This window comes from Oncorhynchus kisutch, unplaced genomic scaffold, assembly GCF_002021735.2.
Source record: "Oncorhynchus kisutch isolate 150728-3 unplaced genomic scaffold, Okis_V2 Okis04b-Okis11a_hom, whole genome shotgun sequence".
NCBI classification, from domain to species: Eukaryota; Metazoa; Chordata; class Actinopteri; order Salmoniformes; family Salmonidae; genus Oncorhynchus; species Oncorhynchus kisutch.
In genome coordinates, this window is record NW_022261981.1 from 10,108,811 (window position 1) to 10,131,750 (window position 22,940).

The window sequence follows — 22,940 nt, forward strand, 5'->3', positions numbered from 1 at the left end:
TACCACCAACAACACCATTCTACAGCTTCCCAGTGGGAAGCACCCCAGGTTCAGTTTTCTCCTGGCAGATATCGGCTAGGTTAAGCGACCGTCTGTGCTCTCATACTCCCTAAAGACCGGGGCTTGAAAAACTAGAAGAAAAAAACGTAAGCAATATTACTGTTGTTTGCCTCTCTTGAGCCACCGTAGCAACAACATAGCCAGTAACATTTCCTAAAAAAAAGTATATAATAATCTTCTACATTATTTTCTAATTATTTAAAAAATAAATAATTAGACATTTTAAAAGTTCCCTGTTTCCATGAATTGAGGAAGTAGATAACACTTCTCTGTGCCAAACAGTATCTAACCTGTAGCTCCCAGTAACAGATACCAAAAATATTTGTTTAAATCAAATCAAATTTATTTATAAAGCCCTTCTTACATCAGCTGATATCTCAAAGTGCTGTACAGAAACCCAGCCTAAAACCCCAAACAGCAAGCAATGCAGATGTAGAAGCACGGTGGCTAGGAAAAACTCCCTAGAAAGGCCAATACCTAGGAAGAAACCTAGAGAGGAACCAGGCTATGTGGGGTGGCCAGTCCTCTTCTGGCTGTGCCGGGTTGAGATTAGAAACCTAGAGAGGAACCAGGCTCTGAGGGGTGGCCAGTCCTCTTCTGGCTGTGCCGGGTTGATATTAGAAACCTAGATAGGAACCAGGCTCTGAGGGGTGGCCAGTCCTCTTCTGGCTGTGCCGGGTTGATATTAGAAACCTAGATAGGAACCAGGCTCTGAGGGGTGGCCAGTCCTCTTCTGGCTGTGCCGGGTTGATATTAGAAACCTAGAGAGGAACCAGGCTCTGAGGGGTGGCCAGTCCTCTTCTGGCTGTGCCGGGTTGATATTAGAAACCTAGATAGGAACCAGGCTCTGAGGGGTGGCCAGTCCTCTTCTGGCTGTGCCGGGTTGATATTAGAAACCTAGAGAGGAACCAGGCTCTGAGGGGTGGCCAGTCCTCTTCACATTATCTGATGTAACAATCTGTAGCTAGTTCTCTTGGCTTCCAGAACACAAAAACTGAAGTAAACTTCCCACTTTCTATTTGTTAACCTTAAATAAAAATAGCAAAACCAAAGAAAATGTAAAAAATGTTAGTCTCTAAACAAGTGAAATGACATTTTTCAAAATATATATATTTTTGTGGTGTGCCACATTCCATGTTGTATTTGTTGAGCCGACGTTTCATATTCGGTTCCACGCATCACAAAGTGATTTAGGATCAGCTCTTACCATCACAGCCCAAACCTTCAGGGCACATCAGAAACAATAAGACCGAGCCTGGATCAGAATTTATAACAAGCGCTAACAAAGGTAATTATTTTGTGCGGAAGCACAACGTGTCGCGGAGAGTTGTGAAATAGCCTCTATTAGTGATTAATAAGTAGAGTTAAACGGTATGATAGACAAAGTAGCCTTGTTATCAGGTAGGCTACATTTCACAATCAAATTCCCGAGGCTTTGTAATCGCAACAGGTACCAAGCGTAACGAAGAAGTTATCACCTAGGCAATAAAAAATACATCTCAATCTCTCACCCACCTTTATTGTTCTCGGTTCCAACGATGCAACAAATTAGAAACACTAAAGACACTAGACTTTTCGCCACCATGATCCTTGCTACAGCATTTGTCCATTGACGACAGCTGGAGGCGGACAGGGCAGGTGAGAAGGCTGGGGGGGGGTGCGCCGGTGAGCCAAAGGGGGTGTGCCTAAAGTTACTCTTCTTCTGTGGGGTTTATCGGCGTTTGGAATCCAACGTTATGGTGCATTACCGCCACCTACTGTACAGGAGTGTGGGCCAGAGAGGACCGAAACTAAATTCTACCTGTCAGCCCCGGTTATCTTAAATGTTTTTACGAAACGTTGCAAACTATATCTACTGATATTCACTTTTTTATTTAATCTCATCCCAGCTAACATAAAAACATTCCCACAACTTTAGAGAAGGTTCTCTACAGAGGAACTCCTTAGGTCGTTACCAGTTTCACAGGAACATTCCCGTGATGTGCGAGGAACGTTTCCTGGAGGCCATTCCCTTAATTTCTAATAGATCTAACCCAGAATGTGTTTACCATGTTCTCTGAACTTAAGACATTCATGTTTTTAACATGTTTCATGGGAACCTTGCAAGCTCATTCATGTGTCCAGTTTTCTCTGAATAAGGAGAACATCCCATCAATGTCCCACCAAACATTTTTGATTTATTTTTTTATTTCACCTTTATTTAACCAGGAAAAGCCCATTGAGACCCAGAGTCTCTTTTTCAAGGCAGACCTGGTCAAGAAGGCAGCAACAATCAATACATTACAGAATTAAAACACACGACAATACAACAACATGATCCAGACTAAATAAAGCATTAACACTCCTCTGTAACAGAGTCTCCCATCAATATTTTAAATTCATTCAGTGGCACTAACACTTCTAGATGAAGCATGGATTGTAGACTATTCCAGAGGAGGCTACATGATAAACAGAGGAGGCTGCATGATAAACAGAGTCCAGTCTCTGTTAGACAGAGGAGGCTGCATGATAAACAGAGTCCAGTCTCTGTCAGACAGAGGAGGCTGCATGATAAACAGAGTCCAGTCTCTGTTAGACAGAGGAGGCTGCATGATAAACAGAGTCCAGTCTCTGTCAGACAGAGGAGGCTGCATGATAAAAAGAGTCCAGTCTCTGTCAGACAGAGGAGGCTGCATGATAAACAGAGTCCAGTCTCTGTCAGACAGAGGAGGCTGCATGATAAACAGAGTCCAGTCTCTATTAGACAGAGGAGGCTGCATGATAAACAGAGTCCAGTCTCTGTCAGACAGAGGAGGCTGCATGATAAACAGAGTCCAGTCTCTGTCAGACAGAGGAGGCTACATGATAAACAGAGTCCAGTCTCTGTAGGACAGAGGAGGCTGCATGATAAACAGAGTCTCTGTAAGACAGAGGAGGATACATGATAAACAGAGGAGGCTGCATGATAAACAGAGTCCAGTCTCTGTCAGACAGAGGAGGCTGCATGATAAACAGAGTCCAGTCTCTGTCAGACAGAGGAGGCTGCATGATAAACAGAGTCTCTGTAAGACAGAGGAGGATACATGATAAACAGAGGAGGCTGCATGATAAACAGAGTCCAGTCTCTGTTAGAGGAGGATGCATGATAAACAGAGTCCAGTCTCTGTTAGAGGAGGCTGCATGATAAACAGAGTCCAGTCTCTGTCAGACAGAGGAGGCTGCATGATAAACAGAGCCCAGTCTCTGTTAGACAGAGGAGGCTACATGATAAACAGAGTCCAGTCTCTGTCAGACAGAGGAGGCTGCATGATAAACAGAGTCCAGTCTCTGTTAGACAGAGGAGGCTACATGATAAACAGAGGAGGCTGCATGATAAACAGAGTCCAGTCTCTGTTAGACAGAGGAGGCTGCATGATAAACAGAGTCCAGTCTCTGTAAGACAGAGGAGGCTGCATGATAAACAGAGTCCAGTCTCTGTTAGACAGAGGAGGCTACATGATAAACAGAGTCCAGTCTCTGTCAGACAGAGGAGGCTGCATGATAAACAGAGTCCAGTCTCTGTTAGACAGAGGAGGCTGCATGATAAACAGAGTCCAGTCTCTGTCAGACAGAGGAGGCTGCATGATAAACAGAGGAGGCTGCATGATAAACAGAGTCCAGTCTCTGTTAGACAGAGGAGGCTGCATGATAAAAGGAGTCCAGTCTCTGTCAGACAGAGGAGGCTGCATGATAAACAGAGGAGGCTGCATGATAAACAGAGGAGGCTGCATGATAAACAGAGTCCAGTCTCTGTCAGACAGAGGAGGCTGCATGATAAACAGAGTCCAGTCTCTGTTAGACAGAGGAGGCTGCATGATAAACAGAGTCCAGTCTCTGTCTGACAGAGGAGGCTGCATGATAAACAGAGTCCAGTCTCTGTCAGACAGAGGAGGCTACATGATAAACAGAGTCCAGTCTCTGTAGGACAGAGGAGGCTGCATGATAAACAGAGTCTCTGTAAGACAGAGGAGGATACATGATAAACAGAGGAGGCTGCATGATAAACAGAGTCCAGTCTCTGTCAGACAGAGGAGGCTGCATGATAAACAGAGTCCAGTCTCTGTCAGACAGAGGGGGCTGCATGATAAACAGAGTCTCTGTAAGACAGAGGAGGATACATGATAAACAGAGGAGGCTGCATGATAAACAGAGTCCAGTCTCTGTTAGAGGAGGATGCATGATAAACAGAGTCCAGTCTCTGTTAGAGGAGGCTGCATGATAAACAGAGTCCAGTCTCTGTCAGACAGAGGAGGCTGCATGATAAACAGAGTCCAGTCTCTGTAAGACAGAGGAGGCTGCATGATAAACAGAGCCCAGTCTCTGTTAGACAGAGGAGGCTACATGATAAACAGAGTCCAGTCTCTGTCAGACAGAGGAGGCTGCATGATAAACAGAGTCCAGTCTCTGTTAGACAGAGGAGGCTACATGATAAACAGAGGAGGCTGCATGATAAACAGAGTCCAGTCTCTGTTAGACAGAGGAGGCTGACCCCTCCTGTCTCAGCCTCCAGTATTTATGCTGCAGTAGTTTATGTGTCGGGGGGCTGGGGTCAGTTTGTTATATCTGGAGTACTTCTCCTGTCCTATTCGGTGTCCTGTGTGAATCTAAGTGTGCGTTCTCTAATTCTCTCCTTCTCTCTTTCTTTCTCTCTCTCGGAGGACCTGAGCCCTAGGACCATGCCCCAGGACTACCTGACATGATGACTCCTTGCTGTCCCCAGTCCACCTGGCCATGCTGCTGCTCCAGTTTCAACTTCCACCTGACTGTGCTGCTGCTCTAGTTTCAACTGTTCTGCCTTATTATTATTCGACCATGCTGGTCATTTATGAACATTTGAACATCTTGGCCATGTTCTGTTATAATCTCCACCCGGCACAGCCAGAAGAGGACTGGCCACCCCACATAGCCTGGTTCCTCTCTAGGTTTCTTCCTAGGTATTGGCCTTTCTAGGGAGTTTTTCCTAGCCACCGTGCTTCTACACCTGCATTGCTTGCTGTTTGGGGTTTTAGGCTGGGTTTCTGTACAGCACTTTGAGATATCAGCTGATGTACGAAGGGCTATATAAATAAATTTGATTTGATTTGATTTGATGATAAACAGAGTCCAGTCTCTGTAAGACAGAGGAGGCTGCATGATAAACAGAGTCCAGTCTCTGTAAGACAGAGGAGGCTGCATGATAAACAGAGTCCAGTCTCTGTAAGACAGAGGAGGCTGCATGATAAACAGAGTCCAGTCTCTGTTAGACAGAGGAGGCTACATGATAAACAGAGTCCAGTCTCTGTCAGACAGAGGAGGCTGCATGATAAACAGAGTCCAGTCTCTGTTAGACAGAGGAGGCTGCATGATAAACAGAGTCCAGTCTCTGTCAGACAGAGGAGGCTGCATGATAAACAGAGGAAGCTGCATGATAAACAGAGTCCAGTCTCTGTTAGACAGAGGAGGCTGCATGATAAACAGAGTCCAGTCTCTGTCAGACAGAGGAGGCTTCATGATAAACAGAGTCCAGTCTCTGTTAGACAGAGGAGGCTGCATGATAAACAGAGTCCAGTCTCTGTCAGACAGAGGAGGCTGCATGATAAACAGAGTCCAGTCTCTGTAAGACAGAGGAGGCTGCATGATAAACAGAGTCCAGTCTCTGTCAGACAGAGGAGGCTGCATGATAAACAGAGTCCAGTCTCTGTTAGACAGAGGAGGCTACATGATAAACAGAGGAGGCTGCATGATAAACAGAGTCCAGTCTCTGTTAGACAGAGGAGGCTGCATGATAAACAGAGGAGGCTGCATGATAAACAGAGTCCAGTCTCTGTTAGACAGAGGAGGCTGCATGATAAACAGAGTCCAGTCTCTGTTAGACAGAGGAGGCTGCATGATAAACAGAGTCCAGTCTCTGTTAGACAGAGGAGGCTGCATGATAAACAGAGTCCAGTCTCTGTTAGACAGAGGAGGAGGCTGCATGATAAACAGAGTCCAGTCTCTGTCAGACAGAGGAGGCTGCATGATAAACAGAGTCCAGTCTCTGTTAGAGGAGGCTGCATGATAAACAGAGTCCAGTCTCTGTCAGACAGAGGAGGCTGCATGATAAACAGAGTCCAGTCTCTGTCAGACAGAGGAGGCTGCATGTATATACAGTACAACAAGTCACCATAATTAATTACAGAGAGAAAAGTGGCCTGAACAAGCTTCAACTTGTCATCCAATCAGATATCTCGGTATTTGTAGGATGACACTTTGTCAATGGATAAGCCACCAGATGTGACCATGCTAACTTTCTCTGGCAGAGTTCTAGCTCTGGTAAAGGTCATGAATTTAGTTTTTTGTACATTCAAGACCAGATTTTCAAGACCAGTTTGAGTCCATAAAGGGAGGCCTGGAGTGACTGAATAACAATGTGGAGCTCTTCAACAGCCTGAACCAGAGAAGGAGTATAGAAGTGGGGGGCTTTCTCCCTGAGGAACATAGAAGTGGGGGGGCTTTCTCCCTGAGGAACATAGAAGTGGGGGGCTTTCTCCCTGAGGAACATAGAAGTGGGGGGCTTTCTCCCTGAGGAACATAGAAGTGGGAGGGCTTTCTCTCCGAGGAACATAGAAGTGAGGGGCTTTCTCCCTGAGGAACATAGAAGTGAGGGGCTTTCTCCCTGAGGAACATAGAAGTGAGGGGGGCTTTCTCTCAGAGGAACATAGAAGTGAGGGGGCTTTCTCCCTGAAGAACATAGAAGTGGGGGGGCTTTCTCTCCAAGGAACATAGAAGTGAGGGGCTTTCTCCCTGAGGAACATAGAAGTGAGGGGGCTTTCTCCCTGAGGAACATAGAAGTGAGGGGGCTTTCTCCCTGAGGAACATAGAAGTGAGGGGGGCTTTCTCTCCGAGGAACATAGAAGTGAGGGGGCTTTCTCTCCGAGGAACATAGAAGTGAGGGGGCTTTCTCTCAGAGGAACATAGAAGTGAGGGGCATTCTCCCTGAGGAACATAGAAGTGAGGGGGCTTTCTCTCCGAGGAACATAGAAGTGAGGGGGGCTTTCTCTCCGAGGAACATAGAAGTGAGGGGGCTTTCTCTCCGAGGAACATAGAAGTGGCATAGAAGTGAGGGGCTTTCTCCCTGAGGCTTTCTCTCCGAGGAACATAGAAGTGAGGGGGCTTTCTCTCAGAGGAACATAGAAGTGAGGGGGCTTTCTCTCAGAGGAACATAGAAGTGAGGGGGCTTTCTCTCCGAGGAAACCTAATGGAGAAATACTAAAATAGCACCTTTTCCATAACCTGTAAGCAGGACTGGGGGTCTGACCAGATAGAAAAGAGCAGAAGCTCTGAACTATCACCTGTTGGGAACACAATGTATGATCTATACTTGGCATGAAGCTTTCTCACTTATGGGTGGCACAAATTGGGGTAAGGGGGAGGAGAATGGGCAGGGTATATGCAAATGAAATACTGTAGTATTTACTATACTTTAAAAAGTGTTGTGTTTTTGCGTACTGTGGTGTTTTTGCGGACATTACTATAGTATTTCCTATAGTATTCTACAGTATACTACAACATCCTATAGTACGTACTACACATGATCGAGGGGTACTACAGTGTGTAGTATAGTATTCTACAGTGTGTAGTATAGTAGTATAGTATTCTACCGTGTGTAGTATAGTATTCTACAGTGTGTAGTATAGTAGTATAGTATTCTACAGTGTGTAGTATAGTATTCTACAGTGTGTAGTATAGTATTCTACAGTGTGTAGTATAGTATTCTATAGTGTGTAGTATAGTATTCTACAGTGTGTAGTTTAGTATTCTATAGTGTGTAGTATAGTATTCTAAGGTGTAGTATAGTATTCTACAGTGTGTAGTATAGTATTCTACAGTGTGTAGTATAGTAGTATAGTATTCTATAGTGTGTAGTATAGTATTCTAAGGTGTAGTATAGTATTCTACAGTGTGTAGTATAGTATTCTATAGTGTGTAGTATAGTATTCTACAGTGTGTAGTATAGTACTATAGTATTCTATAGTGTGTAGTATAGTATTCTACAGTGTGTAGTATAGTATTCTACAGTGTGTAGTATAGTATTCTATAGTGTGTAGTATAGTATTCTAAGGTCTGTAGTATAGTATTCTAAGGTGTAGTATAGTATTCTATAGTGTGTAGTATAGTATTCTAAGGTCTGTAGTATAGTATTCTACAGTGTGTAGTATAGTACTCTACAGTGTGTAGTATAGTATTCTAAGGTGTAGTATAGTATTCTACAGTGTGTAGTATAGTATTCTGCAGTGTGTAGTATAGTATTCTAAGGTCTGTAGTATAGTATTCTTTGGTGTAGTATAGTATTCTACGGTGTAGTTTAGTATTCTACAGTGTGTAGTGTAGTATTCTAAGGTGTAGTATAGTATTCTACAGTGTGTAGTATAGTATTCTAAGGTGTAGTATAGTATTCTACAGTGTGTAGTATAGTATTCTACAGTGTGTAGTATAGTATTCTACAGTGTGTAGTATAGTATTCTACAGTGTGTAGTATAGTATTCTAAGGTGTAGTATAGTATTCTATAGTGTGTAGTATAGTATTCAATAGTGTGTAGTATAGTAGTATAGTATTCTACAGTGTGTAGTATAGTATTCTATAGTGTGTAGTATAGTAGTATAGTATTCTATAGTGTGTAGTATAGTATTCTATAGTGTGTAGTATAGTATTCTATAGTGTGTAGTATAGTATTCTACAGTGTGTAGTATAGTATTCTATAGTGTGTAGTATAGTATTCTACAGTGTGTAGTATAGTATTCTACAGTGTGTAGTATAGTAGTATAGTATTCTATAGTGTGTAGTTTAGTATTATACAGTGTGTAGTATAGTATTCTACAGTGTGTAGTATAGTAGTATAGTATTCTACAGTGTGTAGTATAGTAGTATAGTATTCTATAGTGTGTAGTTTAGTATTATACAGTGTGTAGTATAGTAGTATAGTATTCTACAGTGTGTAGTATAGTAGTATAGTATTCTATAGTGTGTAGTTTAGTATTATACAGTGTGTAGTATAGTAGTATAGTATTCTACAGTGTGTAGTATAGTAGTATAGTATTCTATAGTGTGTAGTTTAGTATTATACAGTGTGTAGTATAGTAGTATAGTATTCTACAGTGTGTAGTATAGTAGTATAGTATTCTATAGTGTGTAGTTTAGTATTCTACAGTGTGTAGTATAGTAGTATAGTATTCTACCGTGTGTAGTATAGTAGTATAGTATTCTATAGTGTGTAGTTTAGTATTCTACAATGTGTAGTATAGTAGTATAGTATTCTACAGTGTGTAGTATAGTAGTATAGTATTCTACAGTGTGTAGTATAGTAGTATAGTATTCTACAGTGTGTAGTATAGTATACTACAGTGTGTAGTATAGTAGTATAGTATTCTACCGTGTGTAGTATAGTAGTATAGTATTCTATAGTGTGTAGTTTAGTATTCTACAGTGTGTAGTATAGTAGTATAGTATTCTACAGTGTGTAGTATAGTAGTATAGTATTCTACAGTGTGTAGTATAGTAGTATAGTATTCTACAGTGTGTAGTATAGTAGTATAGTATTCTACAGTGTGTAGTATAGTATACTACAGTGTGTAGTATAGTATTCTAAGGTGTAGTATAATACTCTACAGTTTACTACAGTAGGCAGTAAAGTATAGTTTTGGTTACAAAAACGGTCTTCCTCCCTAGAATTGTTAGCTGGGATAGCATCTCTGTCTCTGTCTCTGTCTCTGTCTCTGTCTCTGTCTCTGTCTCTGTCTCTGTCTCTGTTCTCTCTCTCTCTCTCTCTCCCTCTCTCTCTCTCTCTCTCTCTCTCTCTCTCTCTCTCTCTCTCTCTCTCTCTCTGTCTCTGTCTCTGTTCTCTCTCTCTCTGTCTCTGTCTCTGTTCTCTGTCTCTGTCTCTGTCTCTGTCTCTGTCTCTCTCCCTCTCTGTCTCTGTCTCTGTCTCTGTCTCTGTCTCTGTCTCTGTCTCTGTCTCTGTCTCTGTCTCTGTCTCTCTCTCTCTCTCTCTCTCTCTCTCTCTCTCCTATAGTTTCAAATTCCTGGCGGTAACCACACCTTCCTGTTAGGTGTAATAAGTTGTTCATCCGGATGTGTCCTACTCTGAGTCCAGTGAAAACTGCCTCCTTCTTTCCTGTCTCTTTCTGCCATCATGTTCTCCTAACTGTTACACCAAAACATAGATAGAATGTTCCCCTGACTCATGGAAAACACTCAAACATTAGGGGGACATCACAAAAACATTCTTTCTCCCTAGAATTGTTAGCTGGGACAGCAATTATCTCTCTCTCTCTCTCTCTCTCTCTGAAACCTCAATGTCCAACTCCTAGGGATGAAATCTCAATGTCCAACTCCTAGGGATGAAACCTCAATGTCCAACTTTTTAAGCCCTGAGGTAACTGAGACATGGATTGTGTACGTGTGCCATTCAGAGGGGGAATGAGCAAGACAAAAGATTGAAGTGCCCTTTGAATGGGGGTGTGGTCATAAGAACCGGGCGCACCGGTTCGTGTGAAGAACTGCAACGCTTATTTATTTTGTCACACTCAACAGTTTCCTGTGTGTCTCAACAATGGTTCAGGACAATCCAGCCAAACTTGACACAACTGTGGGAGGCATTGGAGTCAACGTGGACCAGCATCCCTGTGGACCTTGACACCTTGTAGTTCATTCCCCGATAAAATGAGGCTGTTCTGAGTGGAAAAATAGGGTGCGACTCAATATTAGGAAGGTGCTCCTAATGTTTTGAGACCTCAGTGAATATTACTCCATCTGTTTGGCTTGTCTTCCTCCACCCACTGTAATGTCTATAACTCCATCTGTTTGGCTTGTCTTCCTCCACCCACTGTAATGCCTATAACTCCATCTGTTTGGCTTGTCTTCCTCCACCCAGTGTAATGCCAACAGTGCAGCTATCAGCTCTGCTGTGTAGTGAACCCCACCCTTGTCTCTCTGTAATCTCTCCATCACTTGTAGATCAGCTCCTGGAGGTGGGAGGAGCCATGGTGGATTCACAGGGACAGGTGGGGCTGAACTCCCTTCCATACGGTCCTATCTGCCTCGCCTGGGTATTACCCACCCATCCTAAGCTTGTATTCTGTCCGTGTTCCCGACATGCCTGTCACACCTCTTTGTTGTCTGAAGTCATTCGACAGGTGCAGCAAAGTGCTGCAAAGAGTTAGAAGTTGACATGTTTTTTTGTAAGATCATCAAGGCAACTGATCAATGATATTAAGGTTGTTTGATGAAATCCTTCATCTTAGGGCCTAGGCTACCTCACCTTAGGGCCTAGGCTACCTCACCTTAGGGCCTAGGCTACCTCACCTTAGGGCCTAGGCTACCTTACCTTAGGGTCTAGGCTACCTCATCTTAGGGTCTAGGCTACCTCACCTTAGGGCCTAGGCTACCTCACCTTAGGGCCTAGGCTACCTCACCTTAGGACCTAGGCTACCTCACCTTAGGGCCTAGGCTACCTCACCTTAGGGCCTAGGCTACCTCACCTTAGGACCTTGGCTATCTCACCTTAGGGCCTAGGCTACCTCACCTTAGGGCCTAGGCTACCTCACCTTAGGGCCTAGGCTACCTCACCTTAGGGCCTTGGCTATCTCACCTTAGGGCCTAGGCTACCTCACCTTAGGGCCTAGGCTACCTCACCTTAGGACCTAGGCTACTTCACCTTAGGGCCTAGGCTACCTCACCTTAGGGCCTAGGCTACCTCACCTTAGGACCTAGGCTACCTCACCTTAGGGCCTAGGCTACCTCACCTTAGGGCCTAGGCTACCTCACCTTAGGACCTAGGCTACCTCACCTTAGGGCCTAGGCTACCTCACCTTAGGGCCTAGGCTACCTCACCTTAGGGCCTAGGCTACCTCACCTTAGGGCCTAGGCTACCTCACCTTAGGGCCTAGGCTACCTCACCTTAGGGCCTAGGCTACCTCACCTTAGGGCCTAGGCTACCTCACCTTAGGACCTAGGCTACCTCACCTTAGGGCCTAGGCTACCTCACCTTAGGGCCTAGGCTACCTCACCTTAGGGCCTAGGCTACCTCACCTTAGGGCCTTGGCTATCTCACCTTAGGGCCTAGGCTACCTCACCTTAGGGCCTAGGCTACCTCACCTTAGGGCCTAGGCTACCTCACCTTAGGGCCTAGGCTACCTCACCTTAGGGCCTAGACTACCTCACCTTAGGGCCTAGGCTACCTCACCTTAGGGCCTAGACTACCTCACCTTAGGGCCTAGGCTACCTCACCTTAGGGCCTAGGCTACCTCACCTTAGGGCCTAGGCTACCTCACCTTAGGGCCTAGGCTACCTCACCTTAGGGCCTAGACTACCTCACCTTAGGGCCTAGGCTACCTCACCTTAGGGCCTAGGCTACTTCACCTTAGGGCCTAGGCTACTTCACCTTAGGGCCTAGGCTACCTCATCTTAGGGCCTAGGCTACCTCACCTTAGGGCCTAGGCTACCTTATTTTTTAGGCTATTAATTCATTACATTTCAGTGTATTTCAGTAGAATATACTATATATAATACATTATTTGATACAACATAATAATCCATATTATTTATATTATTTTTCAATGCACTAAATGATTTAATGTTTTTTTTTTAGCAGTCAACGAATGTCACAACCTCTCTAAGAACTCACGTGGAATCTTTGTGTGAAGAAACATTTGCTCTGACTCAACGCCAGTATGACGTCACTTCCACCGGTGTTTTCAGGGAAGTTCAGGAGGACAAGTACGGATCCATTTTTAGACACGTTCGTTATCAGCAAACATTGGAATTTTAAATGCGGGAGGCAACCCGTCAGTCACAGGGAGCCTACGTCCTCGCTATTTGTTCTCTGTTATTGTGTCGCCATCTTGTGGACAAACTGACAACAAACCGAAATACGCGTGAGTCAGACTGATGAAATCAAATTGTATGTTACCATGACACGCGCACTTACAAGCCCTTAACCAACAATGCACTTTTAAGAAAAATAAGAGTTAAGAAAAATTTTGACTAAATTATCTCATGTAAAAAATCATAGAGCAACAACAAAATAGCAATGACGAGGCTACCGGGGGTACCGGTACCGAGTCAACGTGCGGGGGTACAGGTTAGTCGAAGTAATTGAGGTAACATGTACATGTAGTTAGAGGTAAAGTGACTATGCATAGATAATAAACAGAGGGGGGGGGGGGGGGGTCAATGCAAATAGTCTGGGTAGCCGTTTGATTAGCTGTTCAGGAGTCTTCTGGCTTGGGGGAAGAAGCTGTTTAGAAGCCTCTTGGACCTAGACTTGGCGCTCCGGTACCGCTTGCCGTGCGGTAGCAGAGAGAACAGTCTATGACTAGGGTGGCTGGAGTCTTTGACAATCTCTAGGGCCTCCCTCTGACCCTGCGTGGTATAGAGGTTCAGGATGGCAGGAAGCTTGGCCCCAGTGATGTACTGGGCTGTTCGCACTACCCTCTGTAGTGCCTTGCGGTCGGAGGCCGAGCAGTTACCATACCAGGCAGTGATGCAACCAGTCAGAATGCTCTCGATGGTGCAGCTGTAGACATTTTTGATGATCTGAGGACCCATGCCAAATCTTTTCAGTCTCCTGAGGGGGAATAGGTTAGTTAGTTGGTGGTGTGGACACCATGGAACATGAGGCTCTCAACCTGCTCCACTACAGCCCCGTCGATGAGAATGGGGGCGTGATCGGCCCTCCTTTTCCTGTAGTCCACGATCATCTCCTTTTGTCTTGAATATGTTGAGGGAGAGGAGCCGGCTTTTGGCCGTTCACGTCACAGGCCATACATAGACCGGTGCCCAGCAGCTCAGCATAATTTATTTTGCACATTGACTCTATATGAACCAGAAAAAAGGAGCCCATGAAATGTCTCGCTTTCTCTTTCATCTCTGGCATCAGTACCCAGAGTATTGTTTCCCAATCCTGGTCCTCTTGGGGGGCACATTGTTTCCCAATCCTGGTCCTCTTGGGGGGCACATTGTTTCCCAATCCTGGTCCTCTTGGGAACCCAAAGGGGGGCACATTGTTTCCCAATCCTGGTCCTCTTGGGGACCCAAAGGGGGGCACATTGTTTCCCAATCCTGGTCCTCTTGGAAACCCAAAGGGGGGCACATTGTTTCCAAATCCTGGTCCTCTTGGGGGGCACATTGTTTCCCAATCCTGGTCCTCTTGGGGACCCAAAGGGGGGCACATTGTTTCCCAATCCTGGTCCTCTTAGAAACCCAAAGGGGGGCACATTGTTTCCAAATCCTGGTCCTCTTGGGGGGCACATTGTTTCCCAATCCTGGTCCTCCCCCAAAGTGGGGCACATTGTTTCCCAATCCTGGTCCTCTTGAGAACCCAAAGTGGGGCACATTGTTTCCCAATCCTGGTCCTCCCCCAAAGTGGGGCACATTGTTTCCCAATCCTGGTCCTCTTGAGAACCCAAAGTGGGGCACATTGTTTCCCAATCCTGGTCCTCTTGGGGACCCAAAGGAGGCACATCATTTCCCAATCCTGGTCCTCTTGGGGAACCAAAGGGGGGCACATCGTTTCCCAATCCTGGTCCTCTTGGGGACCCAAAGGGGGGCACATCGTTTCCCAATCCTGGTCCTCCCCCAAAGGGGGGCACATTGTTTCCCAATCCTGGTCCTCTTGGGGACCCCAAGGAGGCACATCGTTTCCCAATCCTGGTCCTCTTGGGAACCCAAAGGGGGGCACATCGTTTCCCAATCCTGGTTCTCCCCCAAAGGGGGGAGAACATCGTTTATGTTTGCAGCACTAACACACCTGATAGAGTACCAAAGTATGAGTCATAATACCCATAAAACCATAGCGGTCAAACAGGGAAATGTCTCCAATATTTCCCGACGATTCATTTTTCCCCATAGGGGATATTAGAAACACTTAAAATCAGGGCTGTGTTTTGTGGAGGGCTTACCCTGGCGTGACGTTTTGATAACAGTCTACATCTCTCTAGGACAAGGGGACTTTTATCAATATATTCGTATGTGTTATAGCCTAATTCATTTTGGAGTGGAGCTTTATAGCTACGTAGTGACCTTCAAGATAATTAGGCAATGGTTTCCGTCATCATTTTTCTCAATTAAGAAAATTAGTCCGAAGAAAAATCAACCCCCTGTCGAACGGATACAATGTTTTTATAGATCTTTAGAAAATGTCTCCTACATCTGCAGTTTCCATTACACACTGTTTTTTTATAAACCTGGGTCAACGGAAACCTGCCTAGTGTGTCCATCCCAAATGACACCGTATTCTGTAGGTAGTGCTCCACCTGGCCACACTGTCAGCACAGTGGTAAGGTTTCTCCAAATGACACCGTATTCTGTATGTAGTGCTCCACCTGGCCACACTGTCAGCACAGTGGTAAGGTTTCTCTAAATGACACCGTATTCTGTACGTAGTGTTCCACCTGGCCACACTGTCAGCACAGTGGTAAGGTTTCTCCAAATGACACCGTATTCTGTGTGTAGTGTTCCACCTGGCCACACTGTCAGCACAGTGGTAAGGTTTCTCCAAATGACACCGTATTCTGTATGTAGTGTTCCACCTGGCCACACTGTCAGCACAGTGGTAAGGTTTCTCCAAATGACACCGTATTTTGTATGTAGTGTTCCACCTGGCCACACTGTCAGCACAGTGGTAAGGTTTCTCCAAATGACACCGTATTCTGTATGTAGTGCTCCACCTGGCCACACTGTCAACACAGTGGAAAGGTTTCTCCAAATGACACCGTATTCTGAAGGTGGTGCATTACTTGGCACCACAGTCAGCACAGTGGTAAGGTTTCTCCAAATGACACTGTATTCTGTATGTAGTGTTCCACCTGGCCACACAGTCAGCACAGTGCTTCCTAGGCCGTCATTGACAATAAGAATTTGTTCTTAACTGACTTGCCTAGTTAAATAAAGGTAAAAAATATCTGTTCATATTCCCACCGGAGAGAGCTCCAACAGTCTCAGACAGCGAGCCCAGTTCCACGGCATCAGGAAACCATTTGGAAGTTTCGCGTAAATACATATCCACTGAAGGTCTAGGTCCAATAGGTTATCCAGTGAAGGTCTAGGACCAATAGGTTATCCACTGAAGGTCTAGGTCCAATAGGTTATCCAGTGAAGGTCTAGGACCAATAGGTTATCCACTGAAGGCCTAGGACCAATTTATTTGAGCTTTTACGCTAGTAGCTCAAACGGCATTTCACCACCGGGTGGCAGCAGAGTGTAATTTATGTGAGTAGAAGCTGAGCTTGAGCGCTCCATTTGAGAGAAGAAAAACATCGATATGGAGACAGGAGAACCACACAGAGGATGAAGATGATGATGATGAACGGGAAGACGCGGGGGAGAAGAGCCGCAGGCCGTGTAACTCGAGGTATTTTAGGTTGATCTTTTATTTTTATTTCACCTTTATTTAACCAGGTAGGCTAGTTGAGAACACCTTTATTTAACCAGGTAGGCTAGTTGAGAACACCTTTATTTAACCAGGTAGGCTAGTTGAGAACACCTTTATTTAACCAGGTAGGCTAGTTGAGAACACCTTTATTTAACCAGGTAGGCTAGTTGAGAACACCTTTATTTAACCAGGTAGGCTAGTTGAGAACACCTTTATTTAACCAGGTAGGCTAGTTGAGAACACCTTTATTTAACCAGGTAGGCTAGTTGAGAACACCTTTATTTAACCAGGTAGGCTAGTTGAGAACACCTTTATTTAACCAGGTAGGCTAGTTGAGAACACCTTTATTTAACCAGGTAGGCTAGTTGAGAACACGTTCTCATTTACAATTGCGACCTGGCCAAGATAAAGCATAGCAGTGTGAACAGACAACACAGAGTTACACATGGAGTAAACAATTAACAAGTCAATAACACAGTAGAAAAAAAAGAGAGTCTATATACATTGTGTGCAAAAGGCATGAGGAGGTAGGCGAATAATTACAATTTTGCAGATTAACACTGGAGTGATAAATGATCAGATGGTCATGTACAGGTAGAGATATTGGTGTGCAAAGAGCAGAAACGTAAATAAAAACAGTATGGGGATGAGGTAGGTGAAGAAGGGTGGGCTATTTACCAATAGACTATGTACAGCTGCAGCGATCGGTTAGCTGATCAGATAGCAGATGTTTGAAGTTGGTGAGGGAGATAAAAGTCTCCAACTTCAGCGATTTTTGCAATTCGTTCCAGTCACAGGCAGCAGAGAACTGGAACGAAAGGCGGCCAAATGAGGTGTTGGCTTTAGGGATGATCAGTGAGATACAGCGCGTGTTACGGATGGGTGTTGCCATCGTGACCAGTGAACTGAGATAAGGCGGAGCTTTACCTAGCATGGACTTGTAGATGACCTGGAGCCAGTGGGTCTGGCGACGAATATGTAGCGAGGGCCAGCCGACTAGAGCATACAAGTCGCAGTGGTGGGTGGTATAAGGTGCTTTAGTGACAAAACGGATGGCACTGTGATAAACTGCATCCAGTTTGCTGAGTAGAGTGTTGGAAGCAATTTTGTAGATGACATCGCCGAAGTCGAGGATCGGTAGGATAGTCAGTTATACTAGGGTAAGTTTGGCGGCGTGAGTGAAGGAGGCTTTGTTACGGAATAGAAAGCCGACTCTTGATTTGATTTTCGATTGGAGATGTTTGATATGAGTCTGGAAGGAGAGTTTACAGTCTAGCCAGACACCTAGGTTACTTATAGATGTCCACATATTCAAGGTCGGAACCATCCAGGGTGGTGATGCTGGTTAGGCGTGCGGGTGCAGGCCTAACCAGCAGGCCTGCACTAATCTGTTCAGTTGTGTTCAGTCAGTTGGACAGTTTTTCTTTAGATCAAAACATCAAATCAAATGTTATTGGTTGACCAACACAGATTTAGCAGATGTTATTGGTTGACCAAACACAGATTTAGCAAGATGTTATTGGTTGACCAAACACAGATTTAGCAGATGTTATTGGTGACCAAACACAGATTTAGCAGATGTTATTGGTTGACCAAACACAGATTTAGCAGATGTTATTGGTTGACCAAACACAGATTTAGCAGATGTTATTGGTTGACCAAACACAGATTTAGCAGATGTTATTGGTTGACCAACAGATAGCAGATTTAGCAACACAGATTAGCAGATGTTATTGGTTGACAAACACAGATTAGCAGATGTTATTGGTTGACCAAACACAGATTTAGCAGATGTTATTGGTTGACCAAACACAGATTTAGCAGATGTTATTGGTTGACCAAACACAGATTTAGCAGATGTTATTGGTTGACCAAACACAGATTTAGCAGATGTTATTGGTTGACCAAACACAGATTTAGCAGAGTTATTGGTTGACCAAACACAGATTTAGCAGATGTTATTGGTTGACCAAACACAGATTTAGCAGATGTTATTGGTTGACCAAACACAGATTTAGCAGATGTTATGGTTGACCAAACACAGATTTAGCAGATGTTATTGGTTGACCAAACACAGATTTAGCAGATGTTATTGGTTGACCAAACACAGATTTAGCAGATGTTATTGGTTGACCAAACACAGATTTAGGCAGATGTTATTGGTTGACCAAACACAGATTAGGCAGATGGAACACAGATCTAGCCGATGTTATTGGTTGACCAAACACAGATTTAGCAGATGTTATTGGTTTGACCAAAACACAGATTCGCAGATGTTATTGGTTGACCCAAACACAGATTTAGCAGATGTTATTGGTTGACCCAAACACAGATTTAGCAGATGTTATTGGTTGACCAAACACAGATTTAGCAGATGTTATTGGTTGACCAAACACAGATTTAGCAGATGTTATTGGTTGACCAAACACAGATGTAGCAGATGTTATTGGTTGACCAAACACAGATTTAGCAGATGTATTGGTTGACCAAACACAGATTTAGCAGATGTTATTGGTTGACCAAACACCAGTGATTTAGCAGATGTTATTGGTTGACCAAACAACAGATTTAGCAGATGTTATTGGTTGACCAAACACAGATTTAGCAGATGTTATTGGTTGACCAAACACAGATTTAGCAGATGTTATTGGTGACCAAACACAGATTTAGCAGATGTTATTGGTTGACCAACCACAGATTTAGCAGATGTTATTGGTTGACCAAACACAGATTTAGCAGATGTTATTGGTTGACCAAACACAGATTTAGCAGATGTTATTGGTTGACCAAACACAGATTTAGCAGATGTTATTGGTTGACCAAACACAGATTTAGCAGATGTATTGGTTGACCAAACAAGATTTAGCAGATGTTATTGGTTGACCAAACACAGATTTAGCAGATGTTATGGTGACCAAACACAAGATTTAGCAGATGTTATTGGTTGACCAAACACCAGATTAGCAGATGTTAGTGGTTGACCAAACACAGATTTAGCAGATGTTATTGGTGACCAAACCAGATTTAGCAGATGTTATTGGTTGACCAAACACAGATTTGCAGATGTTATTGGTTGACCAAACACAGATTTAGCAGATGTTATTGGTTGACCAATACACAAGATTTAGCAGATGTTATTGGTTGACCAAACACAGATTTAGCAGATGTTATTGGTTGAACAAACACAGATTTAGCAGATGTTATTGGTTGACCAAACACAGATTTAGCAGATGTTATTGGTTGACCAAACACAGATTTAGCAGATGTTATTGGTTGACCAAACACAGATTTAGCAGATGTTATTGGTTGACCAAACACAGATTTAGCAGATGTTATTGGTTGACCCAAAACAGATTTAGCAGATGTTATTGGTTGACCAAACACAGATTTAGCAGATGTTATTGGTTGAACAAACACAGATTTAGCAGATGTTTATTGGTTGAAACACACACAGATTTAGCAGATGTTATTGGTTGACCAAACACAGATTTAGCAGATGTTATTGGTTGACCAAACACAGATTTAGCAGATGTTATTGGTTGACCAAACACAGATTTAGCAGATGTTATTGGTTGACCAAACACAGATTTAGCAGATGTTATTGGTTGACCAAACACAGGATTTAGCAGATGTTATTGGTTGACCAAACACAGATTTAGCAGATGTTATTGGTTGACCAAACACAGATTTAGCAGATGTTATTGGTTGACCAACACAGATTTAGCAGATGTTATTGGTTGACCAACACAGATTTAGCAGATGTTATTGGTTGACCAAACACAGATTTAGGCAGATGTTATTGGTTGACCAAACACAGATTTAGCAGATGTTATTGGTTGACCAAACACAGATTTAGCAGATGTTATTGGTTGACCAAACACAGATTTAGCAGATGTTATTGGTTGACCAAACACAGATTTAGCAGATGTTATTGGTTGACCAAACACAGATTTAGCAGATGTTATTGGTTGACCAAACACAGATTTAGCAGATGTTATTGGTTGACCAAACACAGATTTAGCAGATGTTATTGGTTGACCAAACACAGATTTAGCAGATGTTATTGGTTGACCAAACACAGATTTAGCAGATGTTATTGGTTGACCAAACACAGATTTAGCAGATGTTATTGGTTGACCAAACACAGATTTAGCAGATGTTATTGGTTGACCAAACACAGATTTAGCAGATGTTATTGGTTGACCAAACACAGATTTTAGCAGATGTTATTGGTTGACCCAAACACAGATTTAGCAGATGTTATTGGTTGACCAAACACAGATTTAGCAGATGTTATTGGTTGACAAACACAGATTTAGCAGATGTTCTTGGTTGAACAAACACAGATTTAGCAGATGTTATTGGTTGAACAAACACAGATTTTAGCAGAGTTATTGGTTGAACAAACCAGATTTTAGCAGATGTATTGGTTGAACCCACTACACAGATTTAGCAGCTGTTATTGGCTGACCAAACACAGATTTAGCAGCTGTATTGGTTGACCAAACACAGATTTAGCAGATGTTATTGGTTGACCAAACACAGATTTAGCAGATGTTATTGGTTGACCAAACACAGATGTAGCAGATGTTATCGTAGGTGTAGTGAAATTCTTTTGTCCTAGCTCCAACAGTGCAGTAATACCTAACAATACACACAGACAATACAATACACAACAATACACACAGACAATACACACCCAATACACAGAGACAATACACACCAATACACAACAATACAATACACAACAATACACACAGACAATACACACCAATACACACAGACAATACACACCAATACACACAGACAATACACACCAATACACACAGACAATACACACCAATACACACAGACAATACACACCAATACACACAGACAATACACACCAATACACACAGACAATACACACCAATACACACAGACAATACACACCAATACACACAGACAATACACACCAATACACACAGACAATACACACCAATACACACAGACAATACACACCAATACACACAGACAATACACACCAATACACACAGACAATACACACCAATACACACAGACAATACACACCAATACACACAGACAATACACACCAATACACACAGACAATACACACCAATACACACAGACAATACACACCAATACACACAGACAATACACACCAATACACACAGACAATACACACCAATACACACAGATCCCACAAAAATACAAATAAAATAATGAAGAAGCCTATAAATATTATAACATCCATTATGAAAAAAGATTGCAGTTAGAATGCAGTATAACTACAGTATACTGCAAATACTGCTTCCAAAACAACAGACTGCTTCCAAAACAACAGACACTGCTTCCAAAACAACAAACACTGCTTCCAAAACAACAAACACTGCATCCAAAACAACACACTGCTTCCAAAACAACAGACTGCTTCCAAAACAACAGACTGCTTCCAAAACAACAGACTGCTTCCAAAACAACAAACACTGCCCCCAAAACAACAAACACTGCTTCCAAAACAACAGACACTGCTTCCAAAACAACAGACTGCTTCCAAAACAACAGACTGCTTCCAAAACAACAAATACTGCTTCCAAAACAACAAACACTGCTTCCAAAACAACAAACACTGCTTCCAAAACAACAGACACTGCTTCCAAAACAACAGACTGCTTCCAAAACAACAGACTGCTTCCAAAACAACAAATACTGCTTCCAAAACAACAGACTGCTTCCAAAACAACAGACTGCTTCCAAAACAACAAGCACTGCTTCCAAAACAACAAGCACTGCTTCCTAAACAACAGACTGCTTCCAAAACAACAAACACTGCTTCCAAAACAACAGACTGCTTCCAAAACAACAAGCACTGCTTCCTAAACAACAGACTGCTTCCAAAACAACAAACTGCTTCCAAAAGAACAAACACTGCTTCCAAAACAACAAACACTGCTTCCAAAACAACAGACTGCTTCAAAAACAACAAACACTACATCCAAAACAACAAACACTGCATCCAAAACAACAAACACTGCATCCAAAACAACAGACTGCTCCCAAAACAACAGACACTGCTTCCAAAACAACAGACTGCTTCCAAAACAACAAACACTGCCCCCAAAACAACAAACACTGCATCCAAAACAACAAACACTACATCCAAAACAACAGACTGCTTCCAAAACAACAGACTGCTTCCAAAACAACAGACACTGCTTCCAAAACAACAGACTGCTTCCAAAACAACAAACACTGCATCCAAAACAACAGACTGCTTCCAAAACAACAGACTGCTTCCAAAACAACAGACTGCTTCCAAAACAACAAACACTGCCCCCAAAACATCAAACACTGCATCCAAAACAACAAACACTGCATCCAAAACAACAAACACTGCTTCCAAAACAACAAACACTGCTTCCAAAACAACAAACACTGCTTCCAAAACAACAAACACTGCTTCCAAAACAACAA

General features: G+C 43.3%; 1 protein-coding gene across 2 annotated transcripts in view; it reads right to left on the reverse strand.

The window, feature by feature from the left end:
* Positions 1-1,741, reverse strand: part of adam9b (ADAM metallopeptidase domain 9b) — a 45,609-nt gene extending 43,868 nt beyond the window's left edge. The window contains exon 1 of one of the 2 annotated variants that reach the window (XM_031813159.1): positions 1,576-1,741. In XM_031813159.1, coding sequence (XP_031669019.1) covers positions 1,576-1,645 — 70 coding nt within the window. In that variant the 5' untranslated portion in view covers positions 1,646-1,741. The remainder of the gene's footprint in view (positions 1-1,575) is intronic. The other variant, XM_031813158.1, reaches the window with a different exon arrangement.
* Positions 1,742-22,940: the final 21,199 nt, after the last annotated feature.